At 39.7% G+C, this 25,496-nt stretch overlaps 1 protein-coding gene across 10 annotated transcripts in view; it reads right to left on the bottom strand.

Moving 5' to 3' along the window:
* LOC129815025 (inositol 1,4,5-trisphosphate receptor type 1-like) overlaps window positions 1–8,504 on the bottom strand; it is a 144,253-nt gene extending 135,749 nt beyond the window's left edge. For all 10 annotated transcript variants that reach the window (XM_055868291.1, XM_055868296.1, XM_055868295.1 and 7 more), the window contains exons 1-2: window positions 8,337–8,504; window positions 4,559–4,672 (exon numbers count right to left, since the gene is read on the bottom strand). In XM_055868291.1, coding sequence (XP_055724266.1) covers window positions 4,559–4,650 — 92 coding nt within the window. In that variant the 5' untranslated portion in view covers window positions 4,651–4,672; window positions 8,337–8,504. The remainder of the gene's footprint in view (window positions 1–4,558; window positions 4,673–8,336) is intronic.
* Window positions 8,505–25,496: the final 16,992 nt, after the last annotated feature.

Below are 25,496 nucleotides of genomic sequence, written 5' to 3'. Positions count from 1 at the left end.
ATAATAATGAAGTTGAGTGCTTTTTCTTTACTACACAAGAGGCATATACCACCTGGGAAATAGCAAAACACGCTCAACTCCCTTATTTTGCAATTACAAAGCACTTAGTAAAATAATATGCAACTACAATGTTACTGTAGTAATTAGTGTAACTACACAGTTATAAGACCCATGAAAATCATTTTCATAATAGCTCAGTAAGATTTACTACTGGCTGCAAAACACAGGATGCTTGGCAGGTAGTCTGAAATATAAATATGACACCTCCATTGGGTTCTGGATCCAGTCCAGCCAGCATTTTCCTTTTATAGCCCATGCAGTATGTAGGCTATGTATTGTACTGTAGGACTTTCTTATGTTTAGAGAAAAACGCACTGTAAGCATCTCCCCAAGGGGAATGAATGGTGTTACGATAGTTGTATTTGTTTTACATATCAAATGACTAATATGTTGTCCATGTCTCACATGGATGAACTGCATTGTGCTGATAATGGATAGATTCAGGCCTATCTGCATTAATGATTCCTGCAAGATGTCATTTAACTGGATTTGTATGCAGAGATTGTTCTGATTGCTCGTTCTGATATTTTGTGTAAATTCTTTGGGGACGTTCTGGATTATGTCTGTGTTGTTTTGTATTGCTAGGGATTGCTGCACTGCTGCAGCTAGAAACAAAATAATTTTGTTGCACCTGTGAGAACATCTGCAAATCTGTGTACGCAGCCAATAAACTTTGATTTGAGCCTGTAAAGAGGTGTAATGAAGGATATGTAAAATCAACATAGGGCTTCAGTCTTGCTTTGTGTTCCAGGATGCAGCCAGCCAAGGAAAGACTATAGGCACCTGGTACAGTAGCAAACAGAACAGTCCTCTCTAAATCAGCTGCAGACCAGGTGGCTCATTATATAGCTGTCTCTCAGTGGTCAGTATAATACACAGAGACAACCAACAGCATCACAGCCTCCTGTACACTGCCTGCTGTTGCTATAAAAACAAGTGATTACCAGGCAGAACAGTGCAAGGTTGGCAACTTGACAAACGAGCACTGTCAAGTAGGGCTCTGACAGTCATGGAATTTTGGAAGACAGTAATTGACCAGCCAAATGACCGCGGTCACCATAAGAACCATTTTTAGACCCACATTTTCTCCTCTCCTCCGCTCCTGACCGTGTGTGCTGCCATAGAAATAGAATGAATAGAAAGGGCATCCCCATTCAAGTCAATGGTGGCATAATGGGTGGACTTGCGGTCATTGCGAGAGTACCAAAATTGTCTCACGTCAGACAGAATCACTAAAAATAAGTTTGGCTAACATAAAAAATTTTTTTACAATGGTGACATCGTCCACTGAACACCCTTTCATCCTCAAAATAATCTGAGTTAATCTTACCAAAAACTGCACCTAATATTAAAGTTTTTTAATGAGCTAGTCTTCACTACTTAATTCTACATCTAGCTAAGGTGTTTTGTGGTTTTAGAGTCAGGATTTATTCAACTCTAAATGTGCATGGAAATTTGCTAGCTAGTGTCTGCATACTGGCTGAACCAGTCTCAAATCAATCCATATGAAAACGCCAGTTCACACACTCAATGCTTAATACACCCTCTAGCTACCTAGCTAGCGTAGTGAAATTCTAGCTAATAGCACAAATTAGCTTTCCTGATAAGGCAGTTTGTTTTGCCATGATTAGTGTGCAGAGTTATGCAGCACAGCTGACCGCTCTAGCTGGAACATTATCGTGTTGGCCAAATGTTACAAAGTAGCAAGTAAGATACATGCTGATTTCTAACAATAGTCCCAAAACTTTGGTGCCATACAAGTTCATCAACAAGCTTGCAAACTAGCAGTGGTGGAAAAAGTACCCAATTGTCATACTGGAGGAAAAAGTAAAGATACCTTATTAGAAAATAACTAAAGTGAAAGTTGCCCAGTACAATACTACCTGAGTAAAAGTTAAGTATTTTGTTTTAAATATACTTAAGAATCAAAAGTAAAAGTGTAAATCATTTCAAATTCCTTATATTAGGCACAATTATTTTTGTTTTTAAAATCTACGGATAGCCAGGGGCACACTCCAACATAGCCTTGGGCACGCTCCAACACAATTTACAAACAAAGCATGTGTTTAGTGAGTCCGCCAGATCAGAGGCTGTAGGGATGACCAGGGATTTTCTCTTGATAAGTGTGTGAATTAGACAATTTTCCTGTCCTGCTAAGCATTCAAAATGTAACGGGTGTAAAGTACTTAAGTAAAAGTATTTGAAAGTACAACTTAAGTCGTTTTTTGGGGGGTATCTGTACATTACTTTTTATATTTTTGACAACTTTTACTTCACTACATTCCTAAAGAAATGGTGTACTTTCACTCCATAAAGTTTCACTGACACCCAAACTGCAAACTAGCTACCGTAATGGCCATTCAAACAAGCTAGCACTAGGCTGCTAGCTGGGGCAAGTTTGATCACCTGATCGCACATGGTTTGCCATTGTAGCCAGTGCATCATAGCTACAAACAGCAGAGTGATTTTTTTGATGGAGTGACCATCTAGCTATACGCTTCCCGATCCTCTCATGGCCATGGCTGTCCATCTGCTGGATGCTTCAAGAAGCTTTCAAAACAGACTTGATCTAGCTACTGTTGTAGCCTATACTTATTTTTGAATAACTTGTTTATTTTGCTTAACAAACGGTTTGAGATTCTGTCTAATGAAAAGCGCTATAAAAGTTAAATAAATTGCTATAATTTTCAGAATTAAAAACGGATTATCAAAAAAAAAAATGGCAGATGAGCAAAATCTCGATTTTTAGACATGAGTTCCACTTTTGGTTAGACAGATGGCTTCTGGCAACTGCGTGTCACAAAGCAGGAAGTAAAATACGTGCTGTGATTTGTTGATTCAACTTAACTGACATTACAACAAATATATTCCATTGCATGAGCCACATCAGTTAACATCATTTGAATGTACATTCTACATTATCATGGAAATTATTGCATCACAATACCAGGCAGCCATTGCGAGTGTACCCATGAGTTTACGGTCATGGCTAGAAGATGCTGTGAAAAATGCAAGAGTTTGTGTTCTCGGAAGTAGCCTATGGCAACTACTCGTCTCCTCCATTGCAAAACTACTGAATCATAGGAGTCGATTCGAGCTTGACACCCGGAAATGGGAGTCGACGGGCAAGGAATAGAGGAATCTATTCTTTTGGAGTCAACTCCCCACCACTAGTGTCTAGGCAACTAAGACGTGTTTGCTACAACACCTTGCTTGTTTCAGCAAGGAGCAAGAAAGCTTCATTCCGCTGTTAAGAGTCAATGTTACGGCAGAAACGGACTCAAGGGCCAGATAGTGACGAGGTATGATTAAGACTGCTAAAGAAGGCTAAGAAGGCTAAGAGTAGAAAGGGCAAAACAGATACCATGTTCATTTTCACTGAGGGAAAAGAACAACAAAATGGCATAGCAGAAAATGTAGGAGGACCAGGAGGCAGTCAAGCTGCTCTGACACCAGAGAACTAGAGGCTGAAATAATTTATAACCTTCCAGAAGTGTTGTCAAGTCCATCAGTCTTTTGTGAATCCAGTCACGGTTCAGTCAATGATCTCCCTCAACTCTCACTTTGGCCGTGATGAAAGTTGAGGCGCCAAAATGCTCTCTGATTCTCTTTGATAAATAGGTATCAGCACTTAGAGGAAGGAATTTTACAGTTCATTGCATAAGCTCTCAATATTTAAATTCAATCACAGGAAGCAAAATAATTGAAGCAACTTAGGCCCATCATTTCAGGGTTTACTAGTGGTACAACTTTGGAGAAAGAGGAGAGCCAACATCCCATAAACCTCCCACAATATGACATCACCTGCCTCGTGTCCCATTGACACTATGTTTCTCGTTCAACCCCATCCCTCTCTTCCCTGACACTCACCTTTCCTACGGTTTCCCTTTTTCCTTCATCTCACTCTCTTATTTGCTAATAACACCCTATTTTATGTGACCCCTCTCTGCCTCTCACACACCAGTTCCAAACACTCTCTGCCTTGCTATTTATCAAAGTGTGTTTTAAGGGCATAGAACAGTATCACCTCAATGACAAGAAATCTGCAATCTAGCTGTTCTTATTATACACTTCACCACCACTGTGTTTCTTTCATAACAATGGAATTAGCACAGGTTTATTCTGCTAATAACATTGGGGGAGCAAACATAATTAAACTTGTGAAGTAAAAGCCATGACTCTAAGCAATTAAATAAATCCCTCCATTATTCTACGTTATCACCTTGGCTGCAGATCCAGCTGTCTCCCTGGCTTCAAACACCAATAAGGTTCATATTTTCACTGGTACCTAGATCTGTCTGTGTATTTGCATGCATATATGTGCACAGACTGGTGTCTGATCTTGGATGTCTATGAGCATGCATGTATTTATTCATGCATGCATGTATTCAATAAAAGAGAATGTTTGTGATGAATACCAGTGGGATTTTAATGAGAATTCAAGTTGAGAGGGATGGGATTCATATGCAGCTGTAAAACAATAAGCAGACAGACATACCCTAAAGTGCTGATAAATCCGCTGGTGGAGCCCTCCGCATAGAGGGAGCAGATGTCGCCTATGTGGAGGAAACTGGACATCTTGTCCGACATGTTGCCTCACCCAGGACTGTGCCTGGAAAAGATGGAACAGACAAGAGTTAGCATGACAAATAAACCACACAGATGTACAGTCATTTACACTGATAAATACTGCATATTAAATTGTATATTATGCATTAAATAACCTATATCGCTATTACCGTGTAATTACAACATTGTTACTATAGTAACTACTGTGTAGTTACATAGGTATAATGGCAACATAAGGTAAAGTGTTGCCAAACGTGTGTGCGATTGGATATGTATTCACATTGACCCATATAGGATGTCTTGCAGTAGCACAATGAAATAACTCCAGCATGGGATAATTATTAATCTAGAAAATATTCAGCAATTCCATCTGGTTTAATCAAGGGAGGATTATAGACTAGAAGAATGTACTCAGGCAGTTTGCACGTATGGAACTTGACGGGATCAACAGAACTTGATAGGACTGTCCTTCCTGTGGGATGTTGGATTTGTACAGTGTGGAAAAAGGGAAGTAAGCATTGCTATTGTATGCCAAGATATGGCCCATGTTTACATATTAAACAATCAAACAAACAGTTTGGTGCATGCTGTGTGTATTTGTGTGCAGACATAGGCGAACGAAGAGTGTCAACACAGCCACATCTCTCACACACAATACAGTACAGAGCAAGAATTGAATAATGGTCATTCCATTTGAATTCAATCACTTTCTGACTGCACCCCATTTGATTGCAGCAAAACCTTACATAATTGATGGCCCATGGTAGACGTGGTCAGAAAGTAACCTTTTGGACCTGAATGCCAAAACATACAGGAGATTGAGGTGCTCAAAGTTGATCCTACCATGAGACATCAATGTCTTCATCACTGAAAAATATAAATGGTTGAGTTGTATATTAATTGAAAGCTCACAAAAAGGGTCGGTAAACTATTTCATAATTTCGATATTAAAAATATATATTTTACGTCAATTACTCAAAACACGTGAATAACGATATTGTTCATGTTCATATACACTGAGTGTACAAAACAAAAAGGAACATATTGCTAATATTGAGTTTCACCCCCTTTTGCCCTCTGAACAGCCTCAATTCGTCGGGCATGGACACTACAAGGTGATGAAAGCGTTCCACAGGGATGCTGGCCCATGTTGACTCCAATGCTTCCGACAGTTGTGTCAAGTTGGCTGGATGCCCTTTGGATGGTGGACCATTCTTGACACACCAGAAAATGATGAGTGTGAAAATCCCAGCAGCGTTGCAGTTCTTGACACACAAAATGGGGCGCCTGGCACCTACCGACATACCCCGTTCAAAGCAAATTAAACCTCGTCTTTCCTATTCACCCTCTGAATGGCACATACACAATCCATGCCTCAATTGTCTCAAAGCTTAAAAATCCTTATTTAACCTGTATCCTCCTCTTCTACACTGATTGAAGTGGATTTAACAGATGACATCAATAAGGGATCATAGCTTTCACCTGGATTAATCTGGTCAGTCAATGTCATGGAAAGAGCAGGTGTCTTTAATGTTTTGTTGGCTCAGTGTATGTAGATCAGACCCTATTTTACATCGTCTGAGGTGTTTGTGATGTGCACACCATCGGTTGAGACCCAGTATACTACTGAATACAGGGTGGGTGTCATGTGGCTTATAAATGTACTAAAATGCAAATACAATTAAAATGTAAACTTTCAAGTGCTACCACAAAGCTGGTTGGAGCTCCACACATGATAGAATGTTGACTTGAGTGGGAATATCTATTGTTTTAAATGAAACTGTCAATCTTCCATAGGAAACCTCTTGAAATCATAGAAATATACATAATAGAATAGACATTCCTATGGAAGTCAACCATCTTTCTGGTAGTAATTGGAAGTTACAATTTCAATTAAATTTAAATTTAAACTGAGTACCAGCTAAATTGCAGTGGTCTGAAGGGATAGGTCCATTCTCTGAATTCTGTTTCTATGATTGAAATGACACCCACCCTATATTCAAGAGCATGCACGGCTGGCACAACACAAACACCTCGGCTGATGTAAAATAGGGTCTAAGCTACAACATGTGAAAATGAGATGAATCTGAGTTGACAAGTGTTTAGATATTTGACGTGATGAAGACATGGATGTCTCATTGTGGGGTAGGGTATGTAAAATGGGTCAACTTTAGGTACCTCCATCTCCTGATTGTTTGGGTATTCTGGTCCAAAATGTCACTTTCTGACCACTTCTACCAAGGGCAAACATGTATGGAAGGTTTCGTTCAAATCAAAAGAGGTGCAGTCAAAAAGTGATTAAAATTATTATTAAAACAGTGTGTAACAATGAATGCGGCCCTGAGAAAAACAGGTCAGAGCACAGGGCCAAAGTCACTGCATACGGATTGCAGTGACACTGTACCACTTCTGTTGAGAACCTCTGACTGACCGTTAAGAATTCGATGCTACGTTCAAATTAACAAAGCTGAACAGAAAAACATATTGGAATAAATGCATTAATAGGTGACATTTCTTATACTATGCACTACAAGACACCATATAACCTCTGAACTAGAGCTGGTCTAATCTAAATGGTCTTTGCATTCATTATCTGTTTAACATTTACATATCCCTGGGCTTTTGCATGGGATGATAGTCCATTACAGTAGTAATTTAGGACAGAGGTCCTCCTGTACATCGCATTTTTTTTAGGTCAATTTGACTTGATCATAAATTATTTCAAATGATAGTGTTCAACAACCAACACAGCTCATGCAGATAGCTGTGAAGTGCGTGATAGCCAACAGAGGCTATATGAACGAAAACTCAAAGAAAATATAAGCCTATTTTAAAACTCTACATTCACAAGCACACTCATCTTTATGGAACACCTTGACAAACCTACAACTCTAATTCCCAGAAGTGTCCAAATGTAAATGTCTGCAGACCTATCCATTAGTAATAATAATTCCTGTCCAAATCCCCAGTGAAAAACACTTGTTCGTAAACAGGCAGCGCACCTCATCATCAACATCCCCAATTTAAACCTCATCCAAACAGAAGCAAATACTGTAGCCAACTAGAATGTAGCAATAGGTCTAACTGACTCCATCAGAAACACCATCTGACAATTATATTTTACTGTTGCATGGTTTGTTTACCTATGCTGTCATTGATGTAGGCAACAATTGCTTGAGATAGGCTTCTGAATCATCAGGATGAAACAAAATGAATCAATACAGATAAAAAGTTACACTAATCATACATGTACACTAACCCCAAACATTAGATTTGTTTGACAATGACTAAATTGATACATTGTCATGACAATGTTTGGCTACGTTGCCAGTCTTTGCCTGCTTGCTAGGATACATGGTTACATCCTGAGTGAAGCTGTCAAATGCAACCGAGTCGCATAAACCACACATTTACCGCTGGGTTACATTGTGTCAGTATTGCCCATCTGACATGTCACTTTGAGTCTAAAACAGTCTAACATTTTGATGTCTTAAATTTCAGGTTTAATTCTACTATACAGGCCCATTTTGGTGAACTTGAAATGCAATGCAATAAAAACGGTAGAAGCCGTAGCCTACTAACGTTATATCGAGGTAGGCTAGCTACAGCTTGTGGGTTAGCCGTACTGTACTTCCTTGACAATTGATGTTTGATGAGGATGCTCCTCGCAAAACTAAGCTACAGGATGAGGGTGCATAGGACTTTACCTTCACAAAAGGAAGAATGCGACGAAAATAGAAGAGATTCAGGAATGATCAGCAAACGTGAATTTCTACTGCGCTGTCCTCGTTTAATTCCATGATAGCCGGCTGAAACTCCAGTTCTCTGACAGCTGAATTTGTCCTCAGCGGCAATCCCCTTCTTACCTCCTCCACATGCTCTTTGAAGAAACGCCCCTTTCGCTATATATATATATATATATATATATATATATATATATTTGGACACACGCACTCATTCAAGGGTTTTTCTTTATTTTTACAATGTTCTACATTGTAGAATAACATTCAAAACTATGAAACAACACATATGGAATCATGTCGTAACCAAAAGTGTTAAACAAATCAAAATATATTTTAGATTTTAGATTCTTCAAAGTAGCCATTCTTCAAACAGCTTTGCACACTGTTGGCATTCTCTCAACCAGCTTCACCTGGAATGCTTTTCCAACAGTCTTGAATGAGTTCCCACATATGCTGAGCACTTGTTGGCTGCTTTTCCTTCACTCTGCGGTCCAACTCATCCCAAGCCATCTTAATTGGGTTGAGGCAGGTTGATTGTAGACGCCAGGTCATCTGATGCAGCACTTCATCACTGTCCTTCTTGGTCAAATAGCCCTTCCACAGCCTGTACAGTAGGTGTGTTGGTTCATTGTCCTGTTAAAAAACAAATGATAGTCCCTCTAAGCACAAACCAGATGGGATGGCAGAATGCTTAGGTAGCCATACTGGTTAAAACGTCTTAGGGCTAGGCCCCTTTTATCTCAATTTCCACCTGACTTATGTGCCCAAAGTAAACTGCCTGTTGCTCAGGCCCTGAAGCCAGGATATGCACATAACTTGTACCATTGGAAAGAAAACACTTTGAAGTTGGTAGAAATGTTAAAATAATGTTGGAGACTATAACACAATAGATATGGTAGGAGAAAATCCAACCAGAATTTTTGGGGGGAGAGACTATGCTCTTACAATGGAAACTATAGGGGCATACTGAATTATAGCTTCCATGATGCACTTCCTATGACTTCCACATGGTGTCCGCAGTCTACGTTCAAAGTTTCAGGTCTGTAACTTCCAAAATGAATAAGAAATATCAGTTTTAGTACAGGGACACAGTCTTGGAAATTCGTGTTTGGGCGCGCCATGAAGACAAGACGCACCTGTTAAAATCGGTTTCCTAATGAACATACTTCCTTCCGTAAGAAATTTTATAGTTTGATTACATTTTAGGGTATCTGAGGAGTTAATAGAAACATTATTTGACGTGTTGAAACAAAGTCTAGGGGTAGATTTTCGGATTCATTGCTCTGCAAGTTGAACGAGTGGATTTCTAATCGATGGCACCAACTCAACAAACTTTTTGGGATATAAAGAAGGATTTGATCTAACAAAACGACACTACATGTTATAGCTGGGACCCTTTGGATGACAAATCAGAGGAATATTTTTTTTTTAAGTAAATGAATATTTAACCGCTATTTGTGAATTTATGAAGCTTGTGCCGGTGGATTTTTTTTTTGATGTGGGGCGCCGTCCTCCGACAATCGCATGGCATGCTTTCGTTATAATAGCTACTGTAAATCGGACAGTGCAGTTAGATTAACAAGAATTGAAGCTTCAACTGATATAAAACATTTGTATGTACCTAAATGTTTAATTCCATAATTTCTATGATTATTTATTGAATTGCGCGCCTTTCAGTATCACCGGAAGTTGTCCCGCTTGTGGGACGCCAATCCCTGAGAGGTTTTAAGTGTGCCTTGAATTCTAAATAAATCACAGACAGTGTCACCAGCAAAGCACCCCCACAGCATCACACCTCCTCCTCCATGTTTCACGGTGGGAACCACACATGCGGAGATCATCCGTTCACCTACACGGCGTGCCATAAAGACACTGTGGTTGGAAACAAAAATCTGAAATTTAGACTCCTCAGACCAAATGACAGATTTCCACCGGTCTAATGTCCATTGCTTGTGTTTCTTGGCCCAAGCAAGTCTCATCTTCTTATTGGTGTCTTTTAGTAGTGGTTTCTTTGCAGCAATTCAAGCATGAAGGCCTGATTCATGCAGTCTCCTCTGAAAAGTTGATGTTGAGATGTGTCTATTACTTGAACTCTGTGAAGAATTTATTTGGGCTGCAATTTCTGAGTCTGGTAATACTAATGAACGTATCCTCTGCAGCAGAAGTAACTCTGGGTCTTCCTTTCCTGTGGCAGTCCTCATGAGAGCCAGATTCATCATAGCGCTTGATCGTTTTTGTGACTGCACTTGAAGAAACTTTCAAAGTTCTTGAAATGTTCTGTATTGACTGACATTCATGTCTTAAAGTAATGATGGACTGTTGTTCCTCTTTGCTTATTCGAGCTGTTTTTGCATTTACATGGACTTGGTCTTTTACCAAATAGGGATATCTTCTGTATACCACCCCTACCTTGTCACAACACAACTGATTGGCTCAGACGCATTAAGAAGAAAAATTCCACAAATTAACTTTCAACAAGGCACACCTGTGAAATGCATTCCAGGTGACTACCTCATGACGCTGGTTGAGAGAATGCCAAGCGTGTGCAAAGCTGTTATCAAGGCAAAGAGTGGCTACTTTGAAGAATCTCAAATATAAAATATATTTTACACTTTTTTTGGTTACTACATGATTACATCTGTGTTGTTTCATAGTTTTGATGTCTACACTATTATTCTACAATGTAGAAAAAAGTAAAAAAATAAAGAAAACCCATGGAATGAGTAGGTGTGTCCAAACTTTTAACTGGTACTGTATATGTAGCGCAGCAGTGGTGTTTGGGGAATGTTTTTCCAATGAGAGAAACTGCACTTATGCACCAGTGACATATTCCTTTCCTGTCTATGGCACTGGGAGCCATTGTATGATATTGATGTTGAAGTTCATGATATGCCAATAAAGATAGACTTATGTTTAGAGCTGTTTTATCATTTCTGTGTTGATAATCTTTTGCTTAAAAGTGTGTTAGGCCTACTATTATAAACGTTGACACAATTAATAACTTTGTAGGCTAAAGTGTGTCATTATGGATGAACAATTAATTTAAAGTGCAGTCTCTATTTGGGAGTGATTTGTCCAAAGACAATTTTACCTACACTTTTATATTTTGCAGTGAAGTTAAAATTTGTAAATTTGGCCCTATACTCCAGCATTTTGGATTTGAGATCAAATGTTTCATATGAGGTGACAGTACATAATGTCACCTTTTATTTGAGGGTATATTCATACATTTCTTTTTTAACATTTAGAAATGAAATTACTTTATGTATCTGGTCCCTCAATTTATAGAAGTTTTCTGTTTCAGTTGAATTCGGAAGTTTACATACACCTTGGTTGGAGTCATTAAAACTCGTTTTCAACAACTCCGGCAATTTCTTTTTAACAAACTACAGTTTTCGCAAGTTGGTTAGGACATCTACTTTGTGCATGACACAAGTCATTTTTCCAACAATTGTTTACAGACAGAATATTTCACTTATAATTCACTGTATCACAATTCCTGTGGGTCAGAAGTTTACATACACTAAGTTGACTGTGCCTTTAAACAGCTTGGAACATTCCAGAAAATGATATCATGGCTTTAGAAGCTTCTGATAGGCTATTTGACATCATTTGAGTCAATTGGAGGTGTACCTGTGGATGTATTGCAAGGCCTACCTTCAAACTCAGTGCCTCTTTGCTTGACATCATGTGAAAATCAAAAGAAATCAGCCAAGAATTGTAGACCTCCACAAGTCTGGTTCATCCTTGGAGCAATTTCCAAACACCTGAAGGTACCATGTTCATCTGTAGAAACAATAGCCCGCAAGTATAAACACCATGGGACCACGCAGCCATCATACCGCTCAGGAAGGAGACGCGTTCTGTCTTCTAGAGATGAACGTACTTTGGTGCAAAAAATGCAAATCAATACCAGAACAACAGCAAATGATGTTGTGAAGATGCTCTATGAAACAGGTACAAAAGTTTCTATATCCACAGTAAAACAAGTCCTATATCGACATAACCTGAAAGGCCGCTCAGCAAGGAAGAAGCCACTGCTTCAAAACCGCCATAGAAAAGCCTGACTACGGTTTGCAACTGCACATGGGGACAAAGATCATACTTTTTGGAGAAATGTACAAAATAGATGGCATCATGAGAAGGGAAAATTATGTGGATATATTGAAGCAACATCTCAAGACATCAGTCAGGAAGTTAAGGCTTGGTCTAAATGGGTCTTCCAAATGGACAATGACCCCTAGTATACTTCCAAAGTTGTGGCAAAATGGCCTAAGGACAACAAAGTCAAGGTATTGGATCGCAAAGCCCTGACCTCAATCCTATAGAAAATTTGTGGGCAGAACTGAAAAAGCGTGTGCGAGTAAGGAGACCTACAAACCTGACTCAGTTACACCAGCTCTGTCAGGAGGAATGGGCCAAAATTCACCCAATTTATTGTGGGAAGCTTGTGGAAGGCTACCCAAAACATTTGACCCAAGTTAAACAATTTAAAGGCAATGCTACCAAATACTAATTGAGTGTATGTAAACTTCTGACCCACTGGAAATGTGATGAAAGAAATAAAAGCTGAAATAAATAATTCTCTCTACTATTTTTCTGACATTTCACATTCTTAAAATAAAGTGGTGATCCTAACAGACCTAAAACAGGGAATTCTTACTAGGATTAAATGTCAGGAATTGGGAAAAACTGAGTTTAAATGTTTTTGGCTATGGTGTATGTAAACCTCTGACTTCAACTGTAAGTATTTGGACAAATTCACTTACAGTGTGTTAAAGTTCTCAAAAGTGTAGTACTTGGTCCTATATTCCTAGCACGCAATGAATGCATCATGCTTGTGACTCTACAAACTTGTTGGATCCTTTTGCAGTTTGTACTTGTTGTGTTTCGGATTATGTTTTTTCTAATAGGAACTGAATGGTGAATAATGTATCTTGTCATTTTTTATTCACTTTTATTTAAAAAAAATTGAATATGTATCTGAACACTTCTACATGAATGTGGATGCTACCATGACTATTAATAATCATGAATGAATCGTGAATAATGATAAGTGAGAAAGTTACAGAGGAACAGAGATTACAGAGATCATATCCCCCCAAAAATGCTACATTCCCATTATTGGTAATGGTAAGTGACTAGCCATCTTCAAATGGGGGGACTACATACATAAAGTGCTTTCATTTCTAAATAGTAAAACAGATATGTATGAAAATACCCTCAAATAAAAGTTGACCTTCTGCACTGTCGCCTCATCACATTTGATCTGAAATCCTAAATGCTGCAGTATAGAGCCAACTGTACAAATGTTAACTTCACCATCCAAATAGATATGAAAGGTATGTGGGTGTACAGCATCAGAATAAATAGCATCAGAATAGTAACAGAATAATAGCTTAAAAACTGTTCCTGATCTAGCTCATAAGCTAGTGTAGTAATGGACAAAACAGCTAACATGGGCCTACATGTCACATGACATTGCTTTTACTATGCACATGATGACGATGGAGGATAAAATCCCTGAGATTTAGTGATGTTTTTATAGGACATAACTGTGTATAATAGGTGGGTTGCCATGTTCAAAACAGAAATGTCCAAAACATGCACTCTCCTTTATAGTGAGGCCTCATGCTGTGCGTGTCAGTCTTGAAAGGGAAATGAGAGAAGCCCAGTGTTTGTGTGGACAACCTGCTGTCAAAAACACCACTGTCACAAACTCTTCAATCAATTAGATTTTCTGAATAGGATTCAACCGGGTCAGACACCTCACCAATTGAGCCTGCATGGTTTATTCCCTCTAGACTGTTGTTCACACAGGAAAATACAATTATTCCTAGCCGTGGATGGAATATCCTCAAGATGCAACTGTATTGTACACATGCTGCAACTTAGAGAGCATCTAGTGTTTTGAAGTGAACCTTCAGGTGAGGTGGACAATGAACATCAACAACCAAAGGCATGAATGTACATTTGGTTATGGTACGCTAATTTAGTTTCTGTCCTCTCTCTCTCAACTAGCCAATAAACTCTGTCTTTGATTTCAGGTTTTGTAGCTCTGACCTGGTGTGAGTGATCTACTTTATTTTCATTTGCCCCATTAAAAACTTGTCTTTCCATTTTTTTTCTCCTGCTGGAATTGGAACACAGACTCATCAATGTACTCCGAATGAAACATTAAAAAAGCCTCCATACAACATTGAAGCCACTAAAACACTTCCCAGGTGAATTGAATAAATTGAAGTGATCCCCTGACTGTTTCCAGACCCCACTTAAACAACTGTTGATTTTCTAATAAAACTAACTTTAAGATCACTTAATAAACAGTAAATATCACTGTTTGAGATTGTTTTACCTCCCACTGGAATTCAGTAGCCCACAAAAAGTATCAGTTGTAAAGCTTTTAATATTGTCCATCAAGTTTTCTTAATATAGATGTCCTCAGGTTAAGGTGCATTAGTTATTTATGTCAGCATTTTGACATATAATTAACTATCACACCACTTAAGTCCGTTTTCTCATCTGGCCTGTCATATTTCCATTACTATATTATTACCATGTATTTAAGCACAAACACACCCACACATGCATGCATGCACTCCCGCATGCACGCACACACAAGCGTACACACACTCACGGCTCAATATCTTCAAATCTTGTTCATAGAGCATGTTCATTTGAAAACTGCAGGTTCTAAAGGGATAATGATTCAGGTTCAGCATCTGTGAGAGTGCCAGTGTATCTATTACCATATGAGAGCTGTTCCATCAGGTATCTCCCTTTCCCTTTCCCACATTCACCCACCTCACACTCCTCTTCGCTTAGTGCTCAATAAGGAGGCTTTTGAGATGTCAACGTTTGCAGATCGATACAATATATAAACGTTTTAGCTGATGCTTTGAAGATAATTTAAACCCTTTGTGGTAGACCTTACTGTAGTGTCACTTTGATCAGCGTGACTCATGTATTAATGGTGTTTACCTCCTTGGAGTGTCATGCAACACGTCTCTTTGATACAGTTGGAGACATGATAAGAGTAATAGTCCTGAAGGGACTGCTGTCTCCGTGCAGGTTGTACTCGAGTTGCTACACTGCCTAATAAAAATGTATTAGTCATTGCAGAAATATTCAAAGTTGGTCACACTTGGTCCACCTATTATCCTTCCCCCTTAAGTATTTCTCATGACCTTTGTAAATGATACAGGAGTTGGACGTGATCCCCATGTGAGAGCTTAGTCTGTCAACAATAATACTCTTTGCCTACAATGGATTACATCCCTGTGTAAAATTCCTTACACCACTATGTTTTCCAATATGCATTTTCTCTTCCTTCCCTACCAGTATCCGGAGTCCAGACGTCAATGACGTCTGACAAAAATCCTCATGAGTTGTCAGTTTGTTATGTATACTGAGTACCATCTGGGTTTCACTTCATATTCTTCATTGCCTACATTACCAAACTGAGTGGCTGAGTGGCACTTTCATAAATTGCTATTGTCCCTATGTCAATACAGTTTGATTTATTCCTGGCTAGTGTACCTTAGTCATTGAGAGGTTCCTTTTATTCTTAAAAGACTGAGCCGTGAGTGAGTCAATCTAACCACTACTGTACTTGCTTTCCATGATCAATCTTAAATCAAACCTTTTCCTGGAGGTTTCAGCTTTGACTTATTTAGGATTGCAAATTCCCACAGAAATGGCAAACACCTATAAAGTTAATGATGTGCCTTCACTTTAAAAGGCTGGGGAAGAACTGGATTGGTGGTGTGATCTACCGATTTCACTATTTGGGTGTGTTAATTGTGTCAAAACGAATATTTTGGCAAAATGCTTGTATCTGTTCCAAACTCTACCATGTCTCTGCCTACACACCTTTTCAGACAAATGAACACTGATTTCTAAATTGTTATGGAAAGGGAAGCCCCCCCCCCCCCCCCCCAGAGTTAAACGCAATACTTTGCGCAGACCGTACTCAGAGGGTGGTCTTTCTGTACTCGATTTTAGGATTTATTACTGGGCATCGCAACTGAAGGCAATATGGGTGTGGCAGGACACCAGTACTGATCCACTGGCTTGGAAGCATTTAGTAGCTCCATAAATAAGTACAGCCTTGAGTCTTCTTGGGTATGATGCTACAAGCTTTGCACACCTGTATTTGGGGAGTTTCTCCAAATATTCTCTGCAGATCCTCTCAAGCTCTGCCAGGTTGGATGGGGAGCGTCGCTGCACAGCTATTTTCAGGTCTGAGAGATGAGAGATGAGAGATCATGTTCAAGTCTGGGCTCTGGCTAGGCCACTCAAGGACATTCAGAGAATTGTCCCCAAGCCACTCCTGCATTGTCTTGACTGTGTGCTTAGGGTCGTTGTCTTATTGGAAGGTGAACTTTTACCCCAGTCTGAGGTCCTGAGTGCTCTGGAGCAGGTGTTCATCAAGGATGTCTGTAATAGATCCTAGGTGTATCTGTAATAGGTCCTAGGTGAACGCCGCCCGAGCAAGGAGAGGGACCGACTTCGGCGGAAGTAGTGACAATGTATCTGTACTTTGCTCCGATCATCTTTCCCTCGATCCTGACTAGTCTCCCAATCCCTTGTATGATGCTGCCACCACCATGCTTCACCGTAAGGATGGTGCCAGGTTTCCTCCAGACGTGACACTTGGCATTCAGCCCAAAGAGTTCAATCTTGGTTTCATCAGACCAGAGAATATAGTTTCTCATGGTCTGAGAGTCCTTTAGGTGCCCTTTGGCAAACTCCAAACAGGACTGTCATGTGCCTTGTACTGAGGAGTGGCACGATGCACCTGAGCTTAATTTCGAGTCTCGTAGCAAAGGGTCTGAAAACTTGTGTAAATAAGGATTTTCTAAAAGCCTTTTTGCGCTTTCTCATTATAAAATATTGTGTGTAGATTGATGAGGATTTTCTTAAAATACATTTTTTAATAAGGCTGTAACGTAACGAAATGTGGAAGAAGTGAAGGGGTCTGAATACTTTCCGAATGCACTGTATATTGAAAGGGATCAATGCTGTTCGAGATTCTGCACAGATTTTTATAGTAATTGTGAAGATCTCTACAGATCTGTGACCTTTGCATGATATCTTTAACATGCATGCTTTCTATGATTACATAAGATAACATTTATAGTTACAGTAACCTTAAATCTCTCAATGGATATGTTGCTAATTTTAAGGTTGAATAAATACTGTTATATTAGTTTGTAAGATAACTTTAGACTATTTGCTGTATTACAACACAAAGAAATATCAATATTTAAAGTAGGTGTATCTAATGCTTGGATAGTTTCATCTGATTCACTGGCTTAGTCCTGTTCTTTAACTTTTCATTTTGGTTTTGTTGGAGTTTAGTTGTCAAAAGGTTAATTAGCTATTTACTGTATTTCAAAAGTGATAAGTGTATTTCAAAGTGTTGTCCACACAACCAAATATCAACATTTGAAGGAGATGTACAGTATTTTTTGTGCCGCTGACTTAGTCTTTTTTTAATTCCAGTTTGTCTACAAATTAATAATTGATATATCTCCATCTCAACCAAAAATCTAAATTAAAGAATAGGACTAGTTGATTTAGTCCTATTCTTTAACTTCTTTTTTTCGTTGAGATGGAGACGTGAATCCAAAATATTAATTATTAATTAACTTACATTTGAAATTAACCAAAGTTTGAAACCCTAGGACTATATGTATTGTTTATTTTTAGTTGGACCCTTGGTTGAATTGAAACAATAGTTGTAAGCCTAAATAGTATCATTGATGATACATGTATGTAACTTATAAAGCATGGTTACATTTCATTTGTTCGGTTTAACCTTCCTTTTGGAATGACTTCGATAGCAACACTGAATCTATTTAGTTATTACAAAATCTCTCAACAATCATTCTCACAATAGCACGTTGGTAGTAGTCAGTGACAAATATAAAAGCTAAGCAGAGCTTGGTTAAAACACTGAATGGGAGACCAAATGGATAGTGCTAATGTAGATTGATCAACACTCCAGTAGGAGATGCTGCCCAGCCTACTGATTTTTTTCTCATAGTGGATATAACGTTGAAGATCTGACGTTGTTTCAAAGGCACAAATTCAACATAGTTTTTACAAGGTTTGTCTATGTTGAAAATTGGTTACCATGATGATATAATTCTGTGGTTGAAATTTCACCCTCAAAACAATAGGATCTCTACACCAGGCAGTGTCAGAGGAATACCCCCAACATTGCCAGACTCCAGTCACCCTAGTCATAGACTGTCCTCTCCGCTACCGCACGGTAAGCGGTACCGGAGTGACAAGTCCAGGTCCAAAAGTCTCCTTAGGAGCTGCTACCCCCAAGCCATAGACTACTGAACAGTTAATCAATGACTACCTGGATTATTTGCATTGACCTCCCATTTTTTTTTACGCTACTGCCACTCGCTGTTTACTATTTATGCATAGTCACTTTACCCCTACCTACATGTACATATTACCTAAATGATCTCAACTAACCTATACACCTGCACATTGACTCGGTACCGGTACCCCTCGTATGTAGCCTCATTATTGTTATTTTAATGTGTTTAAAATATATATTTTTTTTACTTTAGTTTATTTAGTAAATATTTTCTTAACTCTTATTTTTCTTGAAACTGCATTGTTGGTTAAGGGCTTGTAAGTGAGCATTTCGCGGTCTACACCTTTTGTATTTGGCCCACGTGACGAACACAATTTGATTTGATGTTGATGAATTTTTGCAAATCCAATGTATTTTCCACATCACAATACGTTGACAAATTATGTAGAAATAATGTTGATTCAACCAGTTTGTGCCCAGTAGGGAGGCTTATTCTTCCCACAGTAGGCCTACACATCCAAACGAAGTCAACTAATTGAGACCTTTAACAAACTGCGGGTCACAGACGGGCAGCCGAGCGATTGCGATGCCATAGTCACTGACAGTCTGGCTTGTGGTGGATATGGCCTTTGGGACTTTGGGACATGTGTCTGTTTCTGATAGCATTTCTGTTCCTTTCTGTTCTCACACAGAAAAAAACTACAATACAAATCTTCTTCATGCACAGAATGTTAAACAGAGAGTAGGTTAACAAAATGTATTGTGTGGGTGTGTGTATCAGAGATTTGAGTGAATGTGCAATCTGCTAAATGATTAAAATGCAAAATATAAATGTTTGTGTAAACGTTTGTGTGTGTGTGTGTGTGTGTGTGTGTGTGTGTGTGTGTGTGTGTGTGTGTGTGTGTGTGTGTGTGTGTGTGTGTGTGTGTGTGTGTGTGTGTGTGTGTGTGTGTGTCTTTACGGTTTCAAAACCAGTGTGTGTGTCTGACTGTTCCGGCCTGACGCCATTCCTCTGCCAATGTTGTGTGGGTGTAAATATAGATGGTTTTCTTGAATCACAAGCCATGTCAGAGTTTCAGGGTTGCTATTTCTGTGTGGGCCCAGTCTTTAATCTTATCTTAGTATTGATAAAAGAATTATGATAGCGGGGGAAAACTCAATTACAACCAAAGAAACAAAGAAAATCTGGAATTATCTGTGCAGCTAGTGCTTGCATTATGAATATAGTGCCTTCAGAAAATATTCAATCACACTCCATAGAACTTTTCCACATTTTGTTGTGCTACAGCCTGAATTTAAAATAGATACAATTTAGATTTTGTGTCACATTTCACACATTTCCCCATAATGTCAAAGTGGAATTATGTTTCAAGAAATGTTAACAAATTAATTAGAAATGAAAAGCTGAAATGTCTTGAGTCAATACGTGTTCAACCTCTTTGTTATGGCAAGTCTAAATAAGTTCACGAGTCAAAATGTGCTTAACAAGTCACATAATAAGTTGCATGGACTTACTCTATGTGCGATAATAGTGTATAGAGCTATTTTTGTTAGTCAGAATATGGGCAACAGGACGGTTATATAGTAGTCTGATAAGCCCAACATTCGACCTATATTCCAGAAGTTCCAATCAAATGCTTTTACTGTCCAACGCAGCCATCACTACAGTCTCCTGTTTACCCTCCACACAATACATCATATTTAATCATCTCCTAATATTGTCTGACAACGATCGGTTTCGTAACAAGCCTGTCTGATCTACATTACCCAGGCCTGGTAAGACCCCGTCGAGTCTATGGGCTATGAGTTTAGCAAGAATATTATAGTCTGTATTAAGTAGGGATATGGGCCTATAGGAGCTGCATTGGGTGGGGTCTTTCCTTTGCTTAGGCAAAATAGTAATGAGGGATAGCTCTAGAGTGTCTGGTAGCTTGCTTGTCACAATAGCATTGCTGAACATACTACAGAGTGGCTCAATTAACTTGGCAAGGAAAGCCTTGTAAAATGCAATGGAAAATCCATCCAGCCCAGGTGCCTTCCCACCACACAATGCTAAAAATGGCCTCCCGAATTTCCTCAGATGTAATTACCTCTTCCAGATTATCTCTGTCCTCATTAGTCAAGGACTTTAATGTTACTCTATCCAGAAACCCTTGCATCACTTCTGACAAACCTCCTTCAGACATGTAGGTAAATAAATAATATTGAATGTCAAGTTCACATCATCAGAGCTCTACAACAGTACTAGGCAATGTAATTGAATCTGTCTCTCTTCGCTTCCTTCCTTCTTATTTGCCAGCCAAGTAACTGCCTGCCTTATCCCATGTTCGTAATAGTTCTGTTTAAGTCTAGTGCATTTTAGTGCATTTTATGGTTCACGGGTCATTAAGGTGTTGTATTCTAGCTGTTTTGAGGTCAGTTTTTGTTTTGTTAGGTCCTCAAATGTTGTTTAATGAGATATTTATTTATTTCATTTTCAAGAAATGTGCAAAATTTTCTAAATACATATTTTCACTTTGTCATTATGGGGTATTGTGTGTAGATGAGTGATAAAAATAATCTATTTAATACATTTTGAATTCAGGCTGTAACAAAACAAAATGGAATAAGTCAAGGGGTATGAATACTTTCTGAAGACACTGTAAGTAATAATAAGGTCCCACAGTTGACAGTGCATGTCAGAGCAAAAACACAGCCATGAGGTCGAAGAAATTCCGAGACAGGATTTTATTGAGGCACAGATCTGGGGAAGGGTACCGACACACTTCTGCAGCATTGAAGGTCCTTAAGAACAGAGTCCTCCATTGTTTTTAAATGGAAGAAGTTTGGAACCACAAAGACTTCCTAGAGCTGGCCGCCCGGCCGAACTGAGCAATCTGGGGAAAAGGGCCTTGGTCAGGGAAGTGACCAAGAAACCGATGGTTGACCGAGCTCTAGAGTTCTTCTGTGGAAATGGGAGAACCTACCAGAAGGACAACCATCTCTGCAGCACTCCACTAATTAGGCCTTTATGGTAGAGTGGCCAGACGGAAGCCACTCCTCAGTAAAAAGCACATGACAGCCCATTTGGAGTTTGCCAAAATGTCCCTAAAAGACTCGCAACCACACTGCACACTGCCCTAACCCATCTGGACAAGAGGAATACCTATGTGAGAATGCTGTTCATCGACTACAGCTCAGCATTTAACACCATAGTACCCTCCAAACTCGTCATCAAGCTCGAGACCCTGGGTCTCAACCCCGCCCTGTGCAACTGGGTCCTGGACTTCCTGACGGGCCGCCCCCAGGTGGTGAGGGTAGGTAACAACATCTCCACCCCGCTGATCCTCAACACTGGGGCCCCACAAGGGTGCGTTCTGAGCCCTCTCCTGTACTTCCTGTTCACCCATGACTGCGTGGCCATGCACGCCTCCAACTCAATCATCAAGTTTGCGGACTACACTACAGTGGTAGGCTTGATTACCAACAACAACGAGACGGCCTACAGGGAGGAGGTGAGGGTCCTCGGAGTGTGGTGTCAGGAAAATAACCTCACACTCAACGTCAACAAAACAAAGGAGATGATTGTGGACTTCAGGAAACAGCAGAGGGAGCACCCCCCTATCCACATCGACGGGACAGTAGTGGAGAAGGTGGAAAGTTTTAAGTTCCTCGGTGTACACATCACGGACAAACTGAATTGGTCCACCCACACAGACAGCTTTGTGAAGAAGGCGCAGCAGCGCCTCTTCAACTTCAGGAGGCTGAAGAAATTTGGCTTGTCACCAAAAGCACTCACAAACTTCTACAGATGCACATTCGAGAGCATCCTGTCGGGCTGTATCACCGCCTGGTACGGCAACTGCTCCGCCCACAACCGTAAGGCTCTCCAGAGGGTAGTGAGGTCTGCACAACGCATCACCGGGGGCAAACTATCTGCCCTCCAGAACACCTACACCACCCGATGTCACAGGAAGGCCATAAAGACCATCAAGGACAACAACCACCCAGGCCACTGCCTGTTCACCCCGCTATCATTCAGAAGGCGAGGTCAGTACAGGTGCATCAAAGCAGGGACCGAGAGACTGAAAAACAGCTTCTATCTCAAGGCCATCAGACTGTTAAACAGCCACCACTAACATTTAGTGGCCGCTGCCAACATACTGACTCAACTCCAGCCACTTTAATAATGGGAATTGATGGAAATTATGTAAAAATGTATCACTAGCCACTTTAAACAATGCCACTTAATATAATGTTTACATACCCTACATTACTCATCTCACATGTATATGTATATACTGTACTCTATATCATCTACTGCATCTTGCCATCTTTATGTAATACATGTATCACTAGCCACTTTAATCTATGCCACTTTATGTTTATATACCCTACATTACTCATCTCATATGTATATACTGTACTCTATACCATCTACTGCATCTTGCCTATGCCGTTCTGTACCATCACTCATTCATATATCTTTATGTACATATTCTTTATCCCTTTACACTTGTGTGTATAAGGTAGTAGTTGTGGAATTATTAGGTTAGATTACTTGTTGGTTATTACTGCATTGTCGGAACTAGAAGCACAAGCATTTCGCTACACTCGCATTAACATCTGCTAACCATGTGTATGTGTCAAGTACAATTTGATTTGATTTGATTTGACCATGAGGAACAAGATTCTCTGGTCTGATGAAATCAAGATTGAACTCTTTGGCCTGAATGCCAAGCATCACATCTGGCACCAAACCTGGCACCATCCCTACGGTGAAGCATGGTGGCAGCATCATGCTGTGGAGATGTATTTCAACGGCAGGGACTGGGAGACAAGTAAGGATCGAGGGAAAGATGAACAGAGAACAGTACAGAGAGATACTTGATAAAAACCTGCTCCAGAGTGCTCAGGACCTCAGACTGGGGCGAAGGTTCACCTTCCAACAGGACAACAACTCTAAGCACACAGCCAAGACAACGCAGGAGTGGCTTCGGGAAAAGTCTCAATATTCTTGACTGGCCCATTCAGAGCCCGGACTTGAACCCGATCGAACATCTCTGGAGAAACCTGAAAATAGCTGTGCAGCAACTCTCCTCATCCAACCTGATAGAGCTTGATAGGATCTGCAGAGAGGAATGAGTGAAACTCCCCAAATACAGGTGTGCCAAGCTTGTAGCGTTATACCCAAGAAGACTCAACACTGTAATCTCTGCAAAAGGTGCTTCAAGAAAGTACTGAGTTAAGGGTCTGAAAACTTATGTAAATGTGATATTTCAGTTTTTGTTTTCTTTATAGATTTGCCAAAATGTCTTAACTTGCTTTGTCATTATTGTGTGTAGATTGATGAAGGAGTTTAAAAGTTTGTAACGTAACAAAATGTGGGAAAAGTAAAGGGGCCTGAATCTTTTCCAAATGCACTTTATCCATTATTTTTGCACTGGATGCATCTTAATCCTCCGCCTTCACCTATATAACACATCTGCAATGAATATAACGCATCTACAATGAAAGGTGACAGAGCAAGAGAGTGTTTGTCAGACCATGAGCCATCCTGAAAATTGGTCTTCTCACAAAATCGTCTGTTGCGTCCGAAGGGTTTGTCCTACCCCTCTGTGTAAAGGTGAGAACGAGTCGGCTTTGGTCACCGTGTTCCGCACGGTAATTAGGCTTCTCCAAGCTCTAATTCTGCTGTTGGTCATTAGTAGCAGTAAAGTCATTAGTAGTAGTAAAATCCAATGATAGTTTCGGTAATGTGTTTTCGGACCTTCCCTTGGTCGTATTCTCGCGGGGCAGAAATCTCAGAGACCAATTGGTACACTCTGATTTACCACCCCAAGATATTCCTGAACAACGTCTATTTGCGCCCCTACTGGATGGAAATTATAAGTGTAATGGCTGTGCTCAATGCAATGGCAATGCAAAAATGTAGATCCTTCAAACACCCACAAACAGGGAAATCGATCTCAATCAAAGGTGTTATTACGTACTCCTCTAAGAGTTATTTATCTTATAACTTGTCCTTGTGGTAAAAATTATGTGGGTAAAACAAACAGCGAATTAAAAGTATATATCTCAGAGCATCGTAGTTCCATTAGGTGCAAAAACTTTACTTAACCAGTTGTGGCCCACTTTTTGGAAGCAAACCACTCGATTTCGTCTCTACGTTATATTGGCATCGAACATGTCACCCTCCCTAGGAGAGGGGGTGACCTTGATAATTCATTGATAAAACAAGAGGCTGCCTGGATCTTTAACTTAAAAACCCTAGCTCCCTTCGGTCTCAACGTAGACTTTGATCTGAAGCCATTCTTGTGATTATTGTGACTTTGCCATTGTAATTGTTTGTAAGCTTGTGTAGTCTAAAATTAATCTATGATCATATGCTATCCATTAGTTTTTATATATGCTGTTCTTTGTATGCCATTTTTATATTTGAGAATTAACCGATGATATTAGGCCACACTTGGCCATGATTACAGACATCTGTGTGTCTTTTGACACTATATAAATGAGTCATTCCGCAGTGGTTGTGATTATTCCCTGATGAAGACAGCTTGGCTGTCGAAACGTTGGATATTACACTTTTGCATCTGAGCTCCTAGAGTGTCTCCTTTATTTTCAAGGTCATTAGTAGCTTACCAAACTTGTTAACTGCCTGGTACTCAGCAATCTATTGTCCCTCTAATCTCTCTGACATCAATGCAAATGTAATTGAAAATCGAATCAAACACTTCATGAGTTCCTGTTGCGCAACATTTCTATAGGCTATGCAATTGCGTGAGAAAACAGAGTGATGG

This window comes from Salvelinus fontinalis, chromosome 18 (genome assembly GCF_029448725.1).
Source record: "Salvelinus fontinalis isolate EN_2023a chromosome 18, ASM2944872v1, whole genome shotgun sequence".
Lineage (NCBI taxonomy): Eukaryota > Metazoa > Chordata > Actinopteri > Salmoniformes > Salmonidae > Salvelinus > Salvelinus fontinalis.
The sequence above is the reverse complement of the archived record's forward strand: the minus strand, read 5'-3'. Positions and strand labels throughout refer to the sequence as shown.